Source organism: Columba livia, chromosome 2 (assembly GCF_036013475.1).
Source record: "Columba livia isolate bColLiv1 breed racing homer chromosome 2, bColLiv1.pat.W.v2, whole genome shotgun sequence".
NCBI classification, from domain to species: domain Eukaryota; kingdom Metazoa; phylum Chordata; class Aves; order Columbiformes; family Columbidae; genus Columba; species Columba livia.
The window spans coordinates 131,923,777-131,942,083 of record NC_088603.1 but is presented as its reverse complement, the minus strand read 5'-3'; the positions used below and the strand labels follow the sequence as shown (position 1 = coordinate 131,942,083).

General features: G+C 45.8%; 1 protein-coding gene and 1 long non-coding RNA gene across 2 annotated transcripts; both read left to right on the top strand.

Moving 5' to 3' along the window:
• Positions 1 to 5,698: 5,698 nt before the first annotated feature.
• HEY1 (hes related family bHLH transcription factor with YRPW motif 1) lies at positions 5,699 to 9,597 on the top strand. Its single transcript, XM_065053851.1, has 5 exons — positions 5,699 to 6,007; positions 6,135 to 6,210; positions 6,314 to 6,397; positions 6,510 to 6,591; positions 7,423 to 9,597. Exons 1-5 carry the CDS (start codon positions 5,805 to 5,807, stop codon positions 8,004 to 8,006), a joined length of 1,029 nt encoding a protein of 342 aa, XP_064909923.1. The 5' UTR covers positions 5,699 to 5,804; the 3' UTR covers positions 8,007 to 9,597.
• Positions 9,598 to 10,975: 1,378 nt separating this feature from the next.
• LOC135578851 (uncharacterized) lies at positions 10,976 to 18,097 on the top strand. Its single transcript, XR_010470997.1, has 3 exons — positions 10,976 to 12,689; positions 12,921 to 13,118; positions 16,414 to 18,097. It is a non-coding gene; the product is annotated as an uncharacterized LOC135578851 (long non-coding RNA).
• The last annotated feature ends 210 nt before the right edge of the window (positions 18,098 to 18,307 follow it).

The following is an 18,307-nucleotide window of genomic DNA, read 5'->3' as shown; positions in this document are numbered from 1 at the left end:
ATTTAAGAAATAAAAGTGATCCTAATAAAAAGTAGGTTCAGTATCTAACTATTTTTTCTGGCAAAATCAGGGTGGCATTTCTGCTATTTTTATCCTGTTATTCCACAATATAATGGAAGAGACAGCTCATGACAGGATTTGATTGTGATATCCTCCAATGTTCAAATAATCTGCCTGCCTGGAATAAGCTTCCACATTAAAGCTGGTCAAGCTTAGTCTTTATTTCATCTGAAGTAGGCAAATCAGGTGATTTTGGCAGGATCTCCATGATGAAACCTCAGCTAAAGCCCTGACTACCTTCTGGCAATTAAAAATCCCTGGCACCTTCTCACTCTTCTCACACATGCTAAACATCCCCTCACAGCTCATTTCTCTGCAATCGGGGGGTGTCTTTTATAGCAGTTGTTTCCCCAGTCTAACTTTTGCTCAGGTGGCTGATCTCTGTGGGACAGCAGGTGTTGGTAAATGCCATGGCAGAAAGGTGTGAGGTGAAGACAAGTTACCATCTAAGAGAAAATAAAGAGACACTTTTCTAACAGTCAGTGCTTACCATGTCAGATAGGTAATATGCACCATGTTCCCTGAACTTGTCTGTGCAATGGTCATCAAAGCTTTTCAGAGCTGGTACCCTCAAAAGCAATAAACTATTACTTTGATTTGCTTTATTCCAAACTGCACTTGCCAACAGCTACAAGGCATGCTCAACTTCCATTTTAATTTTTGCAGGATGAAATTTAGTTCTAGGAAATGTGCTAGGAAAAATGATTGATTGTGTTTGCCAAGAAGTCACGTTTTCCCCTTGAAAGAGCACACTTTTAAATAACAGTTTGGGTGGTGGAACAGAAGGTCTGGGAGTTGTTTTCTATCCTATGCTTCCTGGCAAGAATGAATAGCACATACACTTTTTTCTCAAAGCTGCATCTTACTGTCGAAGAAAACTCCAAGTAGGTCTCAGACTGTAAACTCTTTGGAGCAGGGACTTCCTCTCCATACATCACTGTGTAAAATGAAGCACGGGTTGAACACTGCTCTTAAAACACTGAAGTTGCAAAACTGCACAGGAAAAATGGCTAGTCAGACTGTTCCTTGATGGACTGCAAGGATTTTGACAGCAGGAAACCAGAACAAGTTTCTGTATGATTATTCCTTGGTCCAATTACGAGAAAAGTACTGTAGGAACAGAAGAAAACTATTTTGGCAAACTACAGAGGGCTTGGTTGAAAAAAGGTCAGCAAAATGAAAAACATGGTTTTACTCAGTGATAGCTGGTGCAAACTGTACTCGGTGAGACTGAGAAATGGACACAGGGATAAATAAACTGCCCAGCTATGAAGAAATTGTCACCTTGGTGAGATGGTGTCTGTAGGTGACAGATTTGTGACCATTGTCCCCTTTACTATTTAGCAATGCTGATAAAGGCTGCCGTGCCAATAACACGTTACTGAGCTTCTTGCATGGTTTTACACATGACACATGCTCTTACACACATGGACATTGAATTGGTTGGAAAGGAAATCAGGTGATAAAATAGCCAATCTGTCTGTTCCCACCTCAATCAGAAGGCTGACTGGATAATAAGGTATCTTTGCCTGTCAGCAGCTTGAATGTGTGTTCACAGATTCACAGTTATAGTCAAGGTATGGTTTTGGAGATGAGCTGAGGCCTGATCAGGTAAATGCAAAGACTACCTGCATTGCTCAGAACCATCCAGAAGAGAAATCTGTCTGCATTGCTGCTGCTCCTATGCCGACAGCACTAGTCTTGTTAATTTATACCCCTATACTACTTAAAAAAAATGAGAGCTAAGACCTGTGCTGCAGCAGAAGTGTTGCAGCTGAGGCATTCTGCTTACAGTAAAGACTTTCAGGTAAAAATTATTCCCATCCTTGGCCAGCTTAAAGACAGAAATGTCTTGGTGACCTGGACATCACTACAGATGCATGTGAGTGTGAATGCGTAATGTTTATGTTCTTCTGCTGCAGCGGCTGCTCCAGCACAAATACACACAGCATCTGCATGGCAGAACTTGGGGCCAGGGTGCTCAGAGGGCACCCAAGTCTCACTTCTGAATGGGTTATCTGCATGCCAGAGAGGTGCAGATGGGAATTTTGGTGTTCAGCTCCTGAGAAAGCACCTTTACAGTCATAGTACTGCTAACAGACCTTGCAAGAAGTCTAAAAAACTCTTCTGGTGCTCCTGTCCAGATCTGTGCTAACCAGTTCTGAGCTGTGTCAGTGGCACCAACAATCGACACATTCAGCCAGAAGTCGGTGAAGAAAAATACAAGACTTGGAGCAGCAACTTCTTGCTTGCAGAGCTGATGCAGCAGCTTGATCTATGCAGGGGGAGTGGTGGGGGATGTTGATGTTTCTGCCTGGCTGCAACGCGAGTGCCAGAGCCACCGGTTGAATTGGGCACAGTAACCATAGTAACGCTGAGTTTCCGGGACTCGGGGTGACAGGTTGACGGGATTACTCTTCAAAGCACTTGCTCCCTTGGGAGAGAAGACCTAAAGGAAGGGGATGGGAGTTAATTTAGCGCACACACTAGAGCAAGGGTCAGCAGTGGCAGGTCTCGGCTGGAGGGAAGCTGCAGCAGCAATAAACAACTCCCTTTCTGTGGGACTTTGACTAGCACCAAAACTGCCATAGGAGGCATTCAACAAACAATGGGGGTGTACACAAAAAATGACACCAGCCCCTTTTGAGGGACAGTCGTGACCAACAGTTCCTGCATGTCTCAAACTTGAGTCACTGCTTTGCCTTGATGGCTTTTTCCTGTCCCACCATTCCTGCTTCCAGCACCGGGGCAGCCAGATGTGGCTGCAGAGCCTGCATCTGGAAATGTGGAGTTGTGCAAGACCTGGAAGTGGTGGGGAAGCATGGGGAGGCAAGTGTGCTCGTGTGCATGGTAGGAAGGAGTGCAGCTGTAAGACGACGTGTTTGGATAGATGGTGGGAGACTGAGGCACAGGCATGGCTACAGTCAGAGGTGGGCAGGTAGAAGGCAAGAGGGTGCTTGCACTGTTGTGTGAAGCAGGGAGAAGGGAGGCACTGTGGCAGCGCAGGGGACAGGAGAGAAGGCTGTCATGTATTCAGATTCATTGCCTCATTGCTGTGAAGGAATTGGTGTGGTCTGAAATAAAGCTCTTTCTAGAAGTGCTGTCTTCTTGTGCACAATCATTTTAATTTCCTTGGACTTTGGCGAGCAAAGGGCTGCTCTCCCGTCTGCCCTTCTGGCAGGAGAGGTGCATGACAGCACTGTCTCAACTTGCTGGTAATTTCTGGCTAATAAAACTGCCCTTTAGGCCATGGTTAACAATTAGACCAATGTTGAGGACTGGGCCCTGCCCAGTATCAAAAAAGCACCAGAGCAATTTAAAACTGGTTTTGCTGTCTGTTCCTCCTAGTGCTGGATGGGAAGGTCGAAACCACACACGGGCAAAAATTTCTTATCTCCCCATCACAGCTGATAGCCAACTGCAATTGCTCACTCCGGGGCCCAGCTACACTCTACCTGCCCGTTCCCGTAAATCATTCAGAGAAGTCAGTGACTACACAAACTCCAAAAGCATCTTCGGAGGTTGCCTGGTCCTGATGATTCACTGAGCTAAGGGTGAGGGTCAGCTCCAGGATGGAACTGCTGGGAATCTGGGTGGCCAGACCTCTACTCACAAGCAACAAAGGCTTAATGCCAAGTAACTTCTTTCACAATGTGTGTGTGTGTTTGGTTTTATTTTGTTTCTTTCCCCATAGTAGGAAGAAGACATATATGGGATGGGAGAAGTCAGATGGCTAGTCTGCAGGCCAAAAAAAGACATAAATGTCACTGCACCTTCCACTGGCGTGGGTTTTGGTCCTGTAAAACCAAGTGGTGCTGGCAGAGATGTTTGTTTCACAACAAAAGTATAGAGGCTGGAAAGCTGGATGTAATAGAAGTGCTGACACAAGCTTAATTATAGTACTGCAGAAAGGATAGATTTATGAAAAATGTAATGTGGGAACAGAATATTTCTATTGCCTTGTTAGCTATTTAGAGGTGACTGCAGGACTGTTGCCATCTTCTTAACTTCAGCTCTTTTACGACATTTAGCCTCATTCTTCCCTGCATTTCCCTTTCTACCAGAGATGCTTTGCAAAATCTGAGCAACTCCGTGAAATCTGGAGCAACTCTGTGCCAGGAACTTTTACCTAAACTAGCAGAAGGCTGAATACAGCTATTCTAGAGTCCTGAAATGCGGAAACCTGGGTTCACTGACTTTTTGCTGACACATTGTGCATGTCTTAGTTATCCTCCAGCCTCTCCAATTGTGAAATGCTAAAGAATCAACTTAGAAATGGAGCCTTAGTTGAAAGGCTTCATGTAAATGAACATTTAATTATTATGAAACCACCTCAAAGAGGACGTCCTCATTTCACCTGTCCCATTTTGCCAGTACCTGAGCCTGAGAAAGCTAGCAGAATGAAGAGGACTTGTGCTGGGGAACACAGCGATTTGGGGTAATACGGCATGCAGGCTCAGTGCCCTGCGCAGTGCAGAGCTGCATGTACTGGGGGCAGGCGCGCCAGCCAGAACTCAGCACACGCCGCACGCAACGCTGACCTTTCCTGTCATCCCTCCTTCCTTGCCAGCAGCTGCACAGCAAAGCGCATTTGTTTTCAGCTGCTTAAAAACTGTTCCTGCTCCTCCCCACCTCCAAAACATGGGAGGGGAGACAGGGAAAGGATTTCGCTGGCTGATTTGCAGTTCAGAAAGGCACAGACAGGAGGGACGCTGTGATTCCCTTCCAACAAATGAAGAACCAAACCAAACCAACAAGTTTAAGGCTCCTCAGCTTTCAGGCTTCAGCCACACATATCACAGAATATCAGGGATCAGAAGGGACCTCAAAAGATCATCTAGTCCAATCCCCCTGCCGGAGCAGGAACAGTCAAATGAGGTTACACAGGAAGGCGTCCAGGCAGGTTTTGAATGTCTCCAGAGAAGGAGACTCCACAACCCCCCTGGGCAGCCTGTTCCAGTGCTCTGTCACCCTCACTGTGAAGAAGTTTCTTCTCAAATTTAAGTGGAACCTCCTGTGTTCCACTTTGAACCCGTTACCCCTTGTTCTACCACTGATTGTTAGCGAGAAGAGCCTGGCTCCATCCTCGTGACGCTCACTCTTTATATATTTATAAACATGTAACTCATTTTTCCGAAGAAGGGTTTTCCCTCTCAGGTTTCCCCTCCCACCCCGGCTCGGCAGCCCCCGGAAGAGGCACCCAGCCGACACAGGGTGCAACCACCCGCAGGGACCGGGCTACCGGGGACCCCGGAGTGAGGACCACCCCGCGGGGGCCCCGGAGCTGCCCTGCCCGCTGCTTCGCCCCGCCCGGCTCCCCGCCCCGCCCGGTTCCCCGCGCCACGCCGCCCCGCCCCCCCCGCCATTCCCACCCCCCCAGCCGGGGCCCGCACGCGGCGCCCGCCGCTCAACCGCGCGTCGCCCCGCGCCACACCGCCGTTTTCCCACGCACCCCTCCCCCTGCCACCCTCCTCGGCGCTGAGGGGGCGGGGCCCAGCGGCCGGCCGGCCGGCGATTGGCTGACTCCGGAGCCCCGGCGGCCAATGGGGACGGCGGGGGCCGCGCGTGGCGGTGCTGCGCGGCGGGCGACAGCGGGCGTGCTCTGCCCGGCGTGCCTGCTGCCCGGCTTGCGTGCCGCCCGCCCGGTCCGCCCGCCCGGTCCGCCCGCCAGGTCCGCCCGCCCGCCGCTCCGCCCGGTCCGCCCGCCCGCCCGCGGCGGCTGAGAGGCGAGGCGTGGGAACGCCATGGGAGAGACGGGTGCCGGACGAGGCGCGGGGCGCGCGCTGGGCGCCCTCCTCCCGCGCGCCGCCCGCCGCCTCCCCGACGGGCGCCCGCGCCCCACTGCCGCCGCCGCCATGAAGCGGGCGCACCCCGAGTACAGCTCGTCGGACAGCGAGGAGCTGGACGAGGCCGTCGAGGTGGAGAAGGAGAGCGCGGACGAGAATGGGTGAGTGCAGGCTGGGTGGGTGCCCAGGCGCCCCTTCCCTTCCTTTCCCTTCCCTCAGCCCCGACCCTCCCCGCCCTCCCCGGGGTGGCGGTGCCCGTGGTGACCGGTGTCCCGCTGCTCCCCGCAGGAACCTGAGCTCAGCCGCGGGCTCCATGTCTCCCTCCACCACCTCGCAGATCCTGGCCAGGAAGAGGCGCCGAGGGGTGAGTGCCTGTCTGCCGGCCGACCCCGGCTCCCCCAGCCCCGCTCCCCCAGCCCCGCTCCCCCAGCCCCGGCCGCCCCTGACCCTCCACTTTCCGCCCCTAGATCATCGAGAAGCGCCGCCGAGATCGCATCAACAACAGCCTGTCTGAGCTGAGGAGGCTGGTGCCCAGCGCCTTTGAGAAGCAGGTAGCACCTGGTGATGCCCACACTGCCTCCCCCCTGCTCCCGGGAGGAAGGCTCGCCCCTCCTTAACATCCCTAGTTCTGCCTAAAAGTTTCCTGCTTCCCTTGTCTCCCAGGGATCAGCCAAGCTGGAAAAAGCAGAGATTCTGCAGATGACTGTTGATCACCTGAAAATGCTGCACACAGCAGGAGGGAAAGGTAAAGTTTGGTGCCTGACAGCGGGGTCAGCAGCCCTGCAGAGAAGCCACTGTGAGAGGAGGGCATTCCCCAGCATTTGGTGTGCAGCATGCTGCAGGAGCACTTGCAGAAAGTCAAGGGAAACCCTTCTTATGCTTCATCGGGAACTTGAGACTTTCTTCTGCTTGACAAGATTTGCGGCATCGCTGGCTCCGAAACATTTTACACTGTTAGCTCCAGTTTGTTCTAAAGGAGAGCGATTACAAGTCTCTCTAGCAATGTGTCAGCACTGTGAAGTGAATCGGCTTTTGGCAACTTTGACAACAACAAAAACTTTGTGTTTTCCAATGTTTGCTGCTCTAACTTTCTGAAAGTTCAGAACAGAAACTAGAAAAAAATACAGGATGAAATGAGTAGTGAAGACAATTAACAGAAATGGTGAAATGTGCTTTTAGGAAAAAAGTACGTTGCCTGCAGAAGTCCCCTCTGATAAGTTAGGTCTTGTGTTTCTAATGAATTTTGCTGTGCTGTGGTTTTGCTTGCACTGGGGAGGCACGAAAAGAAAAAAAGTACTTTCCTCCAGTGGCAGTGTGCAATTTTAGTTTAAAAATGGCAGTCTGTGACTGATCTTGGGACTTGCAGCATCACAGCACAGATATAAAAGAAAAGCTTGTTAGACAAAAAAAGGGAGAAAAAGAAAAAGGAGCTTGGCAGCTAATCTATGGTTGGGAATACTAACCACATCCAAATGAAATATGCTTATAGGGGAGGGTGGAGTGTGGAGGCTACATGTAGACAATGGCTAGAAAACAGCATCTTAAGACTGTTCTTTTTTTGTTGTTGTTTTCTTAGGTTATTTTGATGCTCATGCTCTGGCTATGGACTATCGGAGTCTAGGGTTTCGAGAGTGCCTGGCTGAAGTTGCTCGATACCTTAGTATTATAGAGGGTCTGGATGCCTCCGATCCTCTGCGGGTTCGACTTGTGTCTCATCTCAATAACTACGCCTCTCAACGGGAAGCAGCGAGTAGTGCACACACAGGCATCGGACACATTCCTTGGGGCAGTGCCTTTGGACATCACCCTCACATATCTCACCCGTTGCTGCTGGCTCAAAGTGGGCACGGTAATACCAGTACTACAGCATCTTCTGCAGAACCACATCACCAGACCAGAATTGCTGCCCCACATGCTGAAACTTCCTCACTCAGAGTGCCCCCAAATGGCAGCGTTGGACCAGTGCTCCCCGTGGTCACATCTACTACCAAACTGTCTCCTCCTCTTCTCTCCTCCATGGCATCTCTGTCTGCATTCCCTTTTTCATTTGGCTCCTTTCATCTGCTGTCCCCCAACGTGCTGAGCCCGTCTGCACCAACGCAGTCAGCAACCCTTGGCAAACCATACAGACCCTGGGGGACTGAAATTGGAGCCTTCTAAGAACTAACTCTTTAGTAAGGGTGGGGAAGCCTGCAAACCAAGCTGAGCTGGGTTGTGCCATGCTTAAAGTTGAAGTTCTTAATAACTGGGACGAAGGTACAGCCTCACCTTGACTAAGTTTGTCTAAAAACTGTTTCTTTGGATTTTTCTTTTTGTTTTCTACATTTTTGTATTAGCAATTTTTTTAAATAGTTGCTGAAGTTGTCCAAAAATAAAATTATAATAGTGGTTGTTAACACTTGTGTTAGATCTATGCTGAGCATTTAAATCACTTTTGTAAACAGTTTGTTTCAAATGTTTCATTTTTCCTCAGTATGTCAGAACACCTTTTTATGAAGAGATATCACTTATAATTATTAGCAACGGCCTAATTTAGTTATTAGATTTTCCAAGACCACTCTTGTCAGCATTAACAAGCTGTGTTTTTGTTAGTATTTTGACATTGAGATATTCTATAAAGAATTACTCTTTTCGTAAACTATACTTGAGTCTTACTTACATTTCTGAACAAAGCGTTGACAAATCAGATGGACCAACTTGACTGGCTTTATCTAAGAGCCCAATTTCTATTTCTTCTGCAGTGGTTTGGTATATTTGGTGGTCTTATTCCAGTCCGCAGTGGAGATTTACATCACAGAACCACTATGCTATTTCTTCCACCAAAAGGAGCAGGACGTGGGAAGGGTGTGAAAGCCCAATCACACACTATATTGATGGTGGCTTTAGTTGCTGAGGAAGTGAAAGGAAAAAATTAAGTTTTCACCTGCAGTAGTCTTCCAACTGGAGCTGGTCATATGTGTACTCATTTCACAGGGCCATATTCTGCTTTGGGTTACAGTGGAGTAATTATTCTCTTACCCCATAAGCTTGGGTAACTGTGATCAGGCCCTTTCCCTCTGTGAGCTTCAAATTTGCACCTGAAATTAACGATGCTGGAATTTAAGTAGCAAATAGAGCGGTCCAGTGGGAACCCATTCAGTACATAGCCCTGTTGCTTAACAGGTGTATCCTAACCGGTTGATTTTGTTGCATTTGAGGTGCAATTTGGTAGCACTCCTTATTTTGTAAGGGCTCTGCTGCATTCTTGTGTGTGTGGGAGTGGGTGCATGTCCATGTATATTTTTGTTTCATTTCATGATAATCTGAACAGGTTTATCTAGTGAGTTCCACTGGACAGGGTTTGACTGCTCTTGGATTTGTGTTGTGGCTAAATAAAGGAGAAAGAACAAAGTATTTTAAATGACATGCTTGTCTGATATATATCAGTGGAGAATTCCATGCCTCTGGCTGTCATGGGAAATGTTGAACAATTGTTACTTAGTCCTGCTGTGGGGGTTTGTATTTACTTTTTTCTCAAATATTATGGCATACTTGACTGCATTAGCTGGGCACATAAAGAAGTGCAGAGCCTCAGAGTAACAGCTGAGGGAAGGAAAATGTAGGATTCCTTTCACGTGTTACTTTTACTTGCCTGTCAGTGTATGGGCAGACAGTGAAGACACCAGGGTCACTGCTAAGGAAGAGGTTGTAGTTGCACTGCACCTGAATATTCTTACCCATTTGTATTAATATTAAAAAGTTGTCATCTTTACCAATGTGGTGTTCTTTCCTGTCTAACTCATGAAATCTTTATCTGTCCTATAGCTCTGTAACAAAGTTTTGTACATTCGTCTGGTTTATCTCATGTTCAGTGCATTAGTGAAGGATCTCCCCGAGCTTTCCAATGGATCCTCTATTTGTCCTTGAGCAGTATTACTAGCATCTTACACTTTTTCTTGAAGCAACAACCTGACAGGCTTACACACAGATAGGTTTTCTCCAGATGTGGTCTGTCCTACCTGCAAAACACTGACAACTTCTGGAAGTACCTCACTTCTTTTCCATGCACTTGAATTTATAGTACCTTTGTGCTGGTAAATGGCACATCCTTGTCTGGATTTAGCTCTGCCAGAATAACAGAAAGAGCTCGGCCCTGTGGGAGACAAGAGCTTTGTTGAAAGAGGGGCTCTCAGGCCAATTAAGGAGTGGTACTGATGGCTTTCTTGGAAGAAGGATTGCCATGAGGCTGCAAAGAGTGGGAGGGCATCCAAGTGAGTAACCTTGTGTTACCTTCCTCCCTAGGCTGTAGAGGACCACTGCTAGAAATGAAATGCAAAACATCGGTGGGAGCTAGAAATACCTAGATGTTACTGAGGAGAGATTATAGAGCATAGTATTTCATGTAGAAGCATGAAATAAGAGGCTGTAAAATCCCAAAGCCAGTTTCCTTTTCACAGTGTGTATTGTCTCCTGTTTAATTGTGCTCTGCCCTGTCCCTAATAGGTTTTTATACCAAATTAACAACTCCTACCTAGAAGATTGCTGCGGTGCATGCAGCTATTCTTTAGATCTTTTAATAAATGGCAATGCTTCTCAGCCTTTTAATGGTTATTTCATTGACATTCAAATGACTTTGCCTGCCTCTAAATAGCTGTCTCCTTTGTGTAGAAAGACCCCTATAATTATTTTTGTCCTACTGTCCTACTCTTGAATGGACTTCAGAAGCAGAGAGTGCAATAAAAGCTTAGCTGCTGGTGTTTGCCTCCATATCCACTGTCTTCTTTTCCCATTACTAATGGCAAAAGCATTAATGAAAAGTACTAGTTTTATTCAGCTTTTGCAGTGTCTGTATTAAAGTTTAGAGACTCAAAATGTCCTGATTGTTATTGTAGAAAGGGATGAACGAATTCTAGGAACTCATAAAACCTCGTAATTCAAATGAGAAAAGCATGGCCCAGAAGCTGAAACACCCGGGTTGGAAGTCCAGGGCTGTATTACTACTTGTGCTTCCAACTTAGTAAATCATGCTTGGCAATCACTTAATCCATATCTGTTCTGTCAGCTATGAAAAAGGGATAGCAGTGCTGGTTCTCCTTTCATCATGAAACAGTGGTAGTTGGGAATTTTCTATATGCATGAGGAATGCTGTTTCTTCTCAGAAACTACAGTTCTGAAATGTTCTGCTATTTTTCTTTCCTATAGGATGCTCAGTTTCCAAAGACAAACTGAGAAAGGCAAAAATAAGCTTGCTCTTATAGACAACAGGTATCTCTTGAGCCCAACACATTTACTTGTTTACACTGTTGCAAAAGAGCAATTCAGGAGCACAAGCTTAATGGGAGGGATGGAGGAGAAGAAAGGAAATGCATATGTTACTTGATCCCATGACCCCCCAGCTACCTTCAGTTGCATGGAATGAACAGTGTCTGTCCGGAAATCCTCAGGCTAAAGCTTTGTGTGGGATCTAAGATGATGTGCTATTTCATATAAGCTAATATTATCTTCCTTTATCAAGGAAGCTGGATTTGACTGCATAATAATGTAAGAGGCTGGTAAACACTGTGTAAAACGAGATGCAAACCTTGGAAATCCATTCTGTGCTTTGACATAAAGGAATAGCTCATGAAAATGACATTTTTTAGCTTTTGGAAAGAAGCTGTCAGTAGTTCTTAAGAGCTTCTGTTCAGTGCTCCTGTCTTAATGCTGGTAGCATGACAGGGTTTGTTAGGATCATGCTGAAAACCCCATGAATCCTGGCTGTTGCTCTCTTCACTCACACATCAGCATGTGAGTCCCCAGGTGACAGGAGCCTTCCTAGACCATTGCATAGCGGTGGGAAGCCTGCCAGTTGTTTTATTATTTTCTTTTTCTTTTTCCCAAGCAACAAACAAGCCCAAGTGAGCACAGATAAACTGAAATCCTTCTTCCTGTTTTATATTGTGTGCATATTCACAAGCACTTCTTGCCAGAAACTCCCAGTTGGGATTGTAATATACTCTATATGGAGCTGGATGTCTGTTGTGAATAATGCGGAGGTCATGGGCTTTGTGCTGGAAGGCAACAAAAGTGATTTACAAAGCCCTTTTTGGGGGCCTTACCTGGAAGGTTGCAGAGACAGGTTGTACTGGTGAGTCAGGACATTAAGGCACGAATATGTCCATGTACTAACCAGCCTACCTGGCCTCGCGGAGCAGTGTGTACTTTGCCTGTAACTGAATGCCTCTTTCTCCACTTGCCCAGCTTATAAATATAAATTAGAACAGTCCCTTTCTTCTGGAGCCAGAAGGCGCAAGGCATTGACTCATGCTTGCAATGTAGTAGCTCGACTGTGGTAATAAAAGCTGAAATGCCAATGCCTAGTAAGATACAGATACTTGAAGGTGTCTTTTGGGAGTCTGAAGTGTTCATTTGGTGAAAGCTTTTATTAAGGAAGTGCTTGAGTATTATATTTCATTCTCTCTTATTCCAGCTAGTCCCACACAATTTTTTCTCTAGCAAATTCTACTGAGTATTCATACAGCTTGAAGGAGTGGACCAGACTGCCTTGCTTTGACTTGTGCTGTGTGAAGCCTGCCCAAGCCTTCCCAGCAGAGCAAAGTTCACAGTCAGAGGTTCTCTTCCAGCCTTAACTTTTTATTTTATTTTATTCTATTTTATTTTATTTTATTTTATTTTATTTTATTTTATTTTATTTTATTTTATTTTATTTATTTTTTTCTTCTGTACACCATATAATACAACTGTATAATGCACTAGGGGCTTTCTGCCCTGCTTGCAGAGCTCTTAGCCGCGTTACATTGCTTGGACCTTTTCAGAGTCTTCTGCCAGGCTGCTTTCTTCAGGAGAAGTCTCCTGGAAAGGAAGGTGGGTAGCGGGAATCAGTTCTGCCCATCTTCTGCACTTTCGCTTGTCAGGGCACCCTCAGCACAGGGAGACCTCTGCAGACCAGTCTCTGTTCTCCACATTGGAAAGGCTTCTTGGAGCTTTCCAGTTGGCTTGTATTTCTCTTAAGTTATGCTGTAAAATCTAGGCACAGACAGCAGTAACATGTTAAACGCTGACTGTGTGTTTCCCTGTTTTGCTCTGCTTTCACAGAAGCAAGGATGTTGGAGCAGAAAAGCTGGTGGAACAGTTCTGCGAGAGAATGGCAGGGAGCAGGAAGGAAGGCTGATGTGCAGGATCAGAGGAAAACTGAGGCTGTGAACAGACAAATGAAGAGTTGCATTGTTTGCATTGCCTGTTGCAAAGATACGGAAATAAGTGACGTCAGATGACAAAATAATCTGCCTGCAAGTATGTAAAGGACTCAGAGTGGGGAAGGTCATAATTCTAGTATTCATAATTTTATTCAGTAAGCCAGAATCAGATGACTTACATGCAAAGACTGAGGCACATAGTTCAAAACTAGTAAGGTGCTGAAATAAATGTATGTGAATGTCTTAATCGAATTTGATGGGCCATCTCACCGGCTAGGGAGGAACCAGGTCTCAGATGGGCTGTTGCTGGCTGTAGGAATGCGTCACAGTGTGATTTACTGATGGCATTTGTACAGTCTGGGCTAGTAAGTGTAAGGAGGTCAGGGAACTAAAGCATAGTCAGTGCATGACAGTGGGCTCGTGGCCCAACTAACTCAGCAGATAATTTGACTCATCAGGATAACTGATATGAGCTCCTAATGACCTGCAGCCATTTCCACAAATCACTCAGCCTCTGTCAGCAGCTAACACCTAGCTGCTGGTGCAGCCACTCAGCTCCTGGATCTTGGTATGGTGGTTTTCGATATGTGTCAGCCACCTATGTAGATATGAGGTCTCCCTCATCATCAGGTGAGTAGAGCAGGTGCATGTTCCCAATCGTAGTGGAAAACTAGATCTTCTGGTGAAAGGGACTACAGAGTCTGCTTCTGAGATAAGGAACATGTGGTAGGGAGAACAGAGAGTTGCTAACTTGTTTCGTATTATATATGTGCTATTGATGGTGCAGATAATAACTTGGTAATACTGCTGCTCATTATCACCAAGCCTGTCTTTAACAGAGAGCCCATTTCAGAGGCTGAATTTCAACACGAAAAGCTGAAATGAATTGTCATCTGTTGTGGTTCAGTGATGGTTATGTAAAGGTTTGTGGGATTGGACAAGGTTTAAAAATGTAGCAAAGGGAACTGAAGTGTGTGCTGTAGGAACTCATACATGCTACACAGCAGGTAGATCTATTTTTTACTTCATCAGGAAAACATCAAATTGATTGAACAATGTTCCCTGTGTAATGTAGATGCCTAACTGTCTGTAGATTGCCCCTTTGAATTTCTCTGGGATTCATTGCGTTCTTCTATTAAGAGGAAATTATCAACAACAAGAGGAAATCCTGTACTAGTACTGAATAGTCCTTATTTTAAAGGTACTTCCCTTCTTGTGGGAATTGTATATAATCAGAACAACACTCCATAAAACAGACGAATTATTTTAGAAGGAGACGGGTCAGCCTTTTATTTAAAAAGTCTGACGTTATTGTACATAAGAAAATCAATTGTTAGAGTAGATGACATTCTTCCACGAGCTGCATGTGCTTCACAAAGGTGGGGCAAAGTTTAAGGCATTGGTAACAGGAAGCTTGGGCTCCTTAGGGACTTCCATGTTTTTTCGAGCACGCAATGACAAAATAACTGTTTTTTCTTCCCAAAAGTAGCACCAGGAATAATAATGATTCAGGTTTACCCTGTTAAGAATTACAGTAGGTGGGGATGCCAATGATGCACATAAATTTTTGGACAAAATACATTAAGTTGGTGTGTGGAGGGGTAAGGTGCCTTGGTCAGCGGTGTGCTGTAAGGCCATGCAAGCATAAAGAGCAGCTCTTGTAAAGACAAAGTCTTCCCTTCCATTAGGTTGTCAATATTTGTCCCTCTGCACTTCAGTTCCAGCTGCACAGGCCTCTTCCACCCCATAAACCAGAATGGGCTGAGCAAGAGGCAGGTGCAGCCCCCACCTGAAGTCAGGGGCTGAACTGCCACGTGGCCACAACCATGTCCCAAGGTCTGGAGCATCAAAACAAACAAGCACACAGAGAGGTATGGCTGTAGAGCTAAAGCTAGATGGTTGTCACCCCCTCACCTGTTAAATCTGTGTCTGTTTCAAAAGAGAGGATTGAAATTCCAGGTACCCTGACCTGCTCCAACCAGCCACGAATCTGCAAGAGCCCTCAGTGAGTCAGGTACTCACTGAAAGAAGTTAAAGTCTGTTATGGGGCTTTAAAAAAAGTCTTAGTGGTGGTGGTGTTGTATTAGGCAACATTTACCTATTTTTTAGCTCTTCTCTGGGAAGGGAAAAGTCTCCCTGCTTCTTCAAGGTGCTGACAGAGGTCTGCAGGGCTCTTCACACAGCCCCATGGCCTGACCTCATCCTACCAGTAAACAGCCTGAAGCCTCATTTTCCACCCCTGCAGCACGGCAGCATCCCAGGCTGAAAGCGCAGCTTCAATGACAGGGCTGGCTGAGAGCCACAGGGGCCCAAGGCTGGGAATTCCCATGGTCTGCCTCCAGGGACAAAGCTGAAGGAGTGACGCATCAGGTTTCCGGATAGAAAAATCCCTCTTTTATTTACTTTTTTTTTTTTTTTTTAACAGCATTAATATCCTCATAATGTGCTAACCAGACAGCTTTGTGCAATTTTTAATCAAAAAGGGAGCAGTACCAAAATTATGCTTTAGCTTTCATTTCAGTTGTATACTTTCTCATGAAAAATTAAAAAAAAAAGAGGTTCAAAATTCCACCTTGTTGCCAGTTCCTCTGCTAGGAAGGGGAGCCTTCCCTCCATGCTATTTTCATTGCCTTGCATGAGATATTATTGAAACCAAGTCTGCATCAAACACTTGCTGAGAAAGCTGTGATTCAAGCTTTATATAATTAAATACTTTTTATACCAGAATCTATTGGGAAACAGCCTGTTCAGCTCAGCTATCTGCATTGCATTAACTTTTATAACCCAAATCTCCCATCAGAAAGGAGATTTTAATGAAATTGTATTTGACACATCCCAAACAAGGTTTCTTTAACAACTAGGTCTGACTGACTGAAAAAGGCTAGAGAAGACTTTGCCAGGGGCTAGTGCCACCTCAGATTTAATTTTTTGACGACAGCGTCTGCTCCTCACTCATTTGTACTAGCAGAATTGTTGCAACAGTGCTGCTAATCCTATGGGACAGTAAGAGGTGATAAAGATAAATTTGTATACAGAACTTGTACCCAGCATCTAGTCCCACTTTGTTCCAAGATTGCAGAAGCTGCAGAATGAAATGTTTTCCAGGGGAGTGGGTTGGGTAGAGGGGAAAAGTTGAGACCCTTTTTTATGTTGAAGCCTGCATCTAAAGAGGAGGCTTTCATCAATAAGCCTTCTTCTCCCTGTCCCCAGGGCTTTTCAGTCTCAACACTATTACATTCACTCCCACAGAGCTAGATGATATATGCAACATGCTGTAGAGGTGTAGCACTACGTTCTGGGTGGGGAGCTGGGACTCAGAAAGTCGAAAATCAAATAGTTGATTGAGTTGCTTGGCTGAGGTGTTTCAAACTGGCTTGTTGGTTTTTCTTCAGGACTTCTGCCGTGATTCCTGGATTCAAAGCACGGGTGCTTTTGACCTTCTGGAAGCCACAGAGGGTGAGTAGTTCTTCACATCAGGCTCAGCTGCTTCCCATGTCAGAGTTTCAGGCAATGAGGAACACCAGGAACCTTTAGGAAACCTTTTTCTAGTCTTCCACAGCATTTATGTAAACAGAAGAAAAAAAGAAAATAATCCAGTTCCCACAGTACCATTCAGTACCCTTAACTGTAGGACTGTATTTCACACTCCAGAGTCTCCTAACATATTCAACTATTTCAGCAACAACTAGACCCCTTCACTACTCCCTGATGAAAGAAATTCCAGCCAGTGGTTGAAATAAAACAGATTTCTTAGGCAAAATTAACTCTCCCCTTAGATGCGTTTTTGTGTGTTTGACTTCACAACTCAACATTGTATTTTTAACACAGTCTTTTGTGTATAATGTAATAGGCCTTAAAAAAATTATTTGAAAGCACAGTTTCCCTTACAATGTCTCAGATCATCAAGAGTATGGTTCATCAGTAGGGCTGAAGGTCTTGGATTTGCTCCTTAAACCCCTTCAGCTGGGAAGAATAATTAGTGACACATGTAGGTTAACTTTGGGTGGACCAGACCTAGAGAAGCGTGGGTTTACGGGGCAGAAAAGTTTCTGTTTGAGGAGCTCTGTGTGGGGGTGATGGAGGGGGATGCACAGCTGAAAGGTCTGTTGAGACGGCATAGATTGCCAGTGTGGCGCTGGGTTGTGGTAGGGACACAGGGAGGTGCAAGTTGGGATCCCAGCGGAAAGTCTTGCAGTGACAAAAATGTCTAGGAGGTGAAAACTGGCAGTCAGAGTGCAGCTTTAGGAGGAGTTAAAGGCATGAAAGGAAATTGGTTGGGACTGTGGAAAGAGGTTAAGGTTGAGGAAAAGCTTGTGTGTGAAAGGAGAGAATACTCCCCTCAGTCTTCCTCATTTGCCAGAAATGTCACGGTGGTTACCAGCCCTGCATGACTCATCAGTAACTTGGACACAAGAGGCAGGATCACCATCAGTTGGGCTGGACCTTTATTCCGACTGAACTTGCCTCTATTAATTAAATTAATGTAACTGCCTGGATGAGAAGCTGGCAATAAAACATTGCTCCTTTTGCACAAAGTGGCCCAGAACCTGACTTGACACAGACGTGTTCTTACAGTCTTCCCTGGCTATAAGCAGTACTGTAGTAGATTTTTCCCCCTAATTACTTGTCTTCCTTCTGGTGCATCTCTAGTTTTACTGCCTGATACCAGGAACGATCACAAATGTCTAGTACTAAATAAACAACTAGATGCTTCAGCAAAGCATTTGTGCCTACACATGGCTTGGTTGCTTAAAATGGCCAATCTGTACCTTCGAGTGATGGAAAGAACCTATTCAAGAAATGAACAAGGAGCTCTCATAAAGCCTCGAGCAAGTGGTCTCCTTATGATGATGTTAAGAAAAAAAAGTAATTTGGACAGGTGACTTCTGTAGGGATCCTTCATAAGGAAAGACTAAATCTCCTTAGAGCAGGAGGGAAAACACTTTTCTGGAGGACAGTTAGTTATGTCTCTTATTAGGGAGTGTACAGAAAACACATACAGATCAGCGTCTCTGGAACAGTTTTGATTTATGCTCTGGCTTTCACAGGGTTGGAGGAGGAAGGCTGTGAGGCAACAGAGCAATCGTGCCGTGTTCAGTGGCGTGGCCCATGGGAGTCAATGAGCGACATTTGGGGTGGGAGGGTTGGCTGCACAATAGTGATGGAGCTGTTTGGGAAAGGCTTTCATACAGTTTTATGAGAGAGAGAAAATAGGCGCCTATAGAAATAACTTTTACAGCTCCGTTGATTTAAAAGAAAAAGAGAGTACAATTAAGGTGCTTTTGT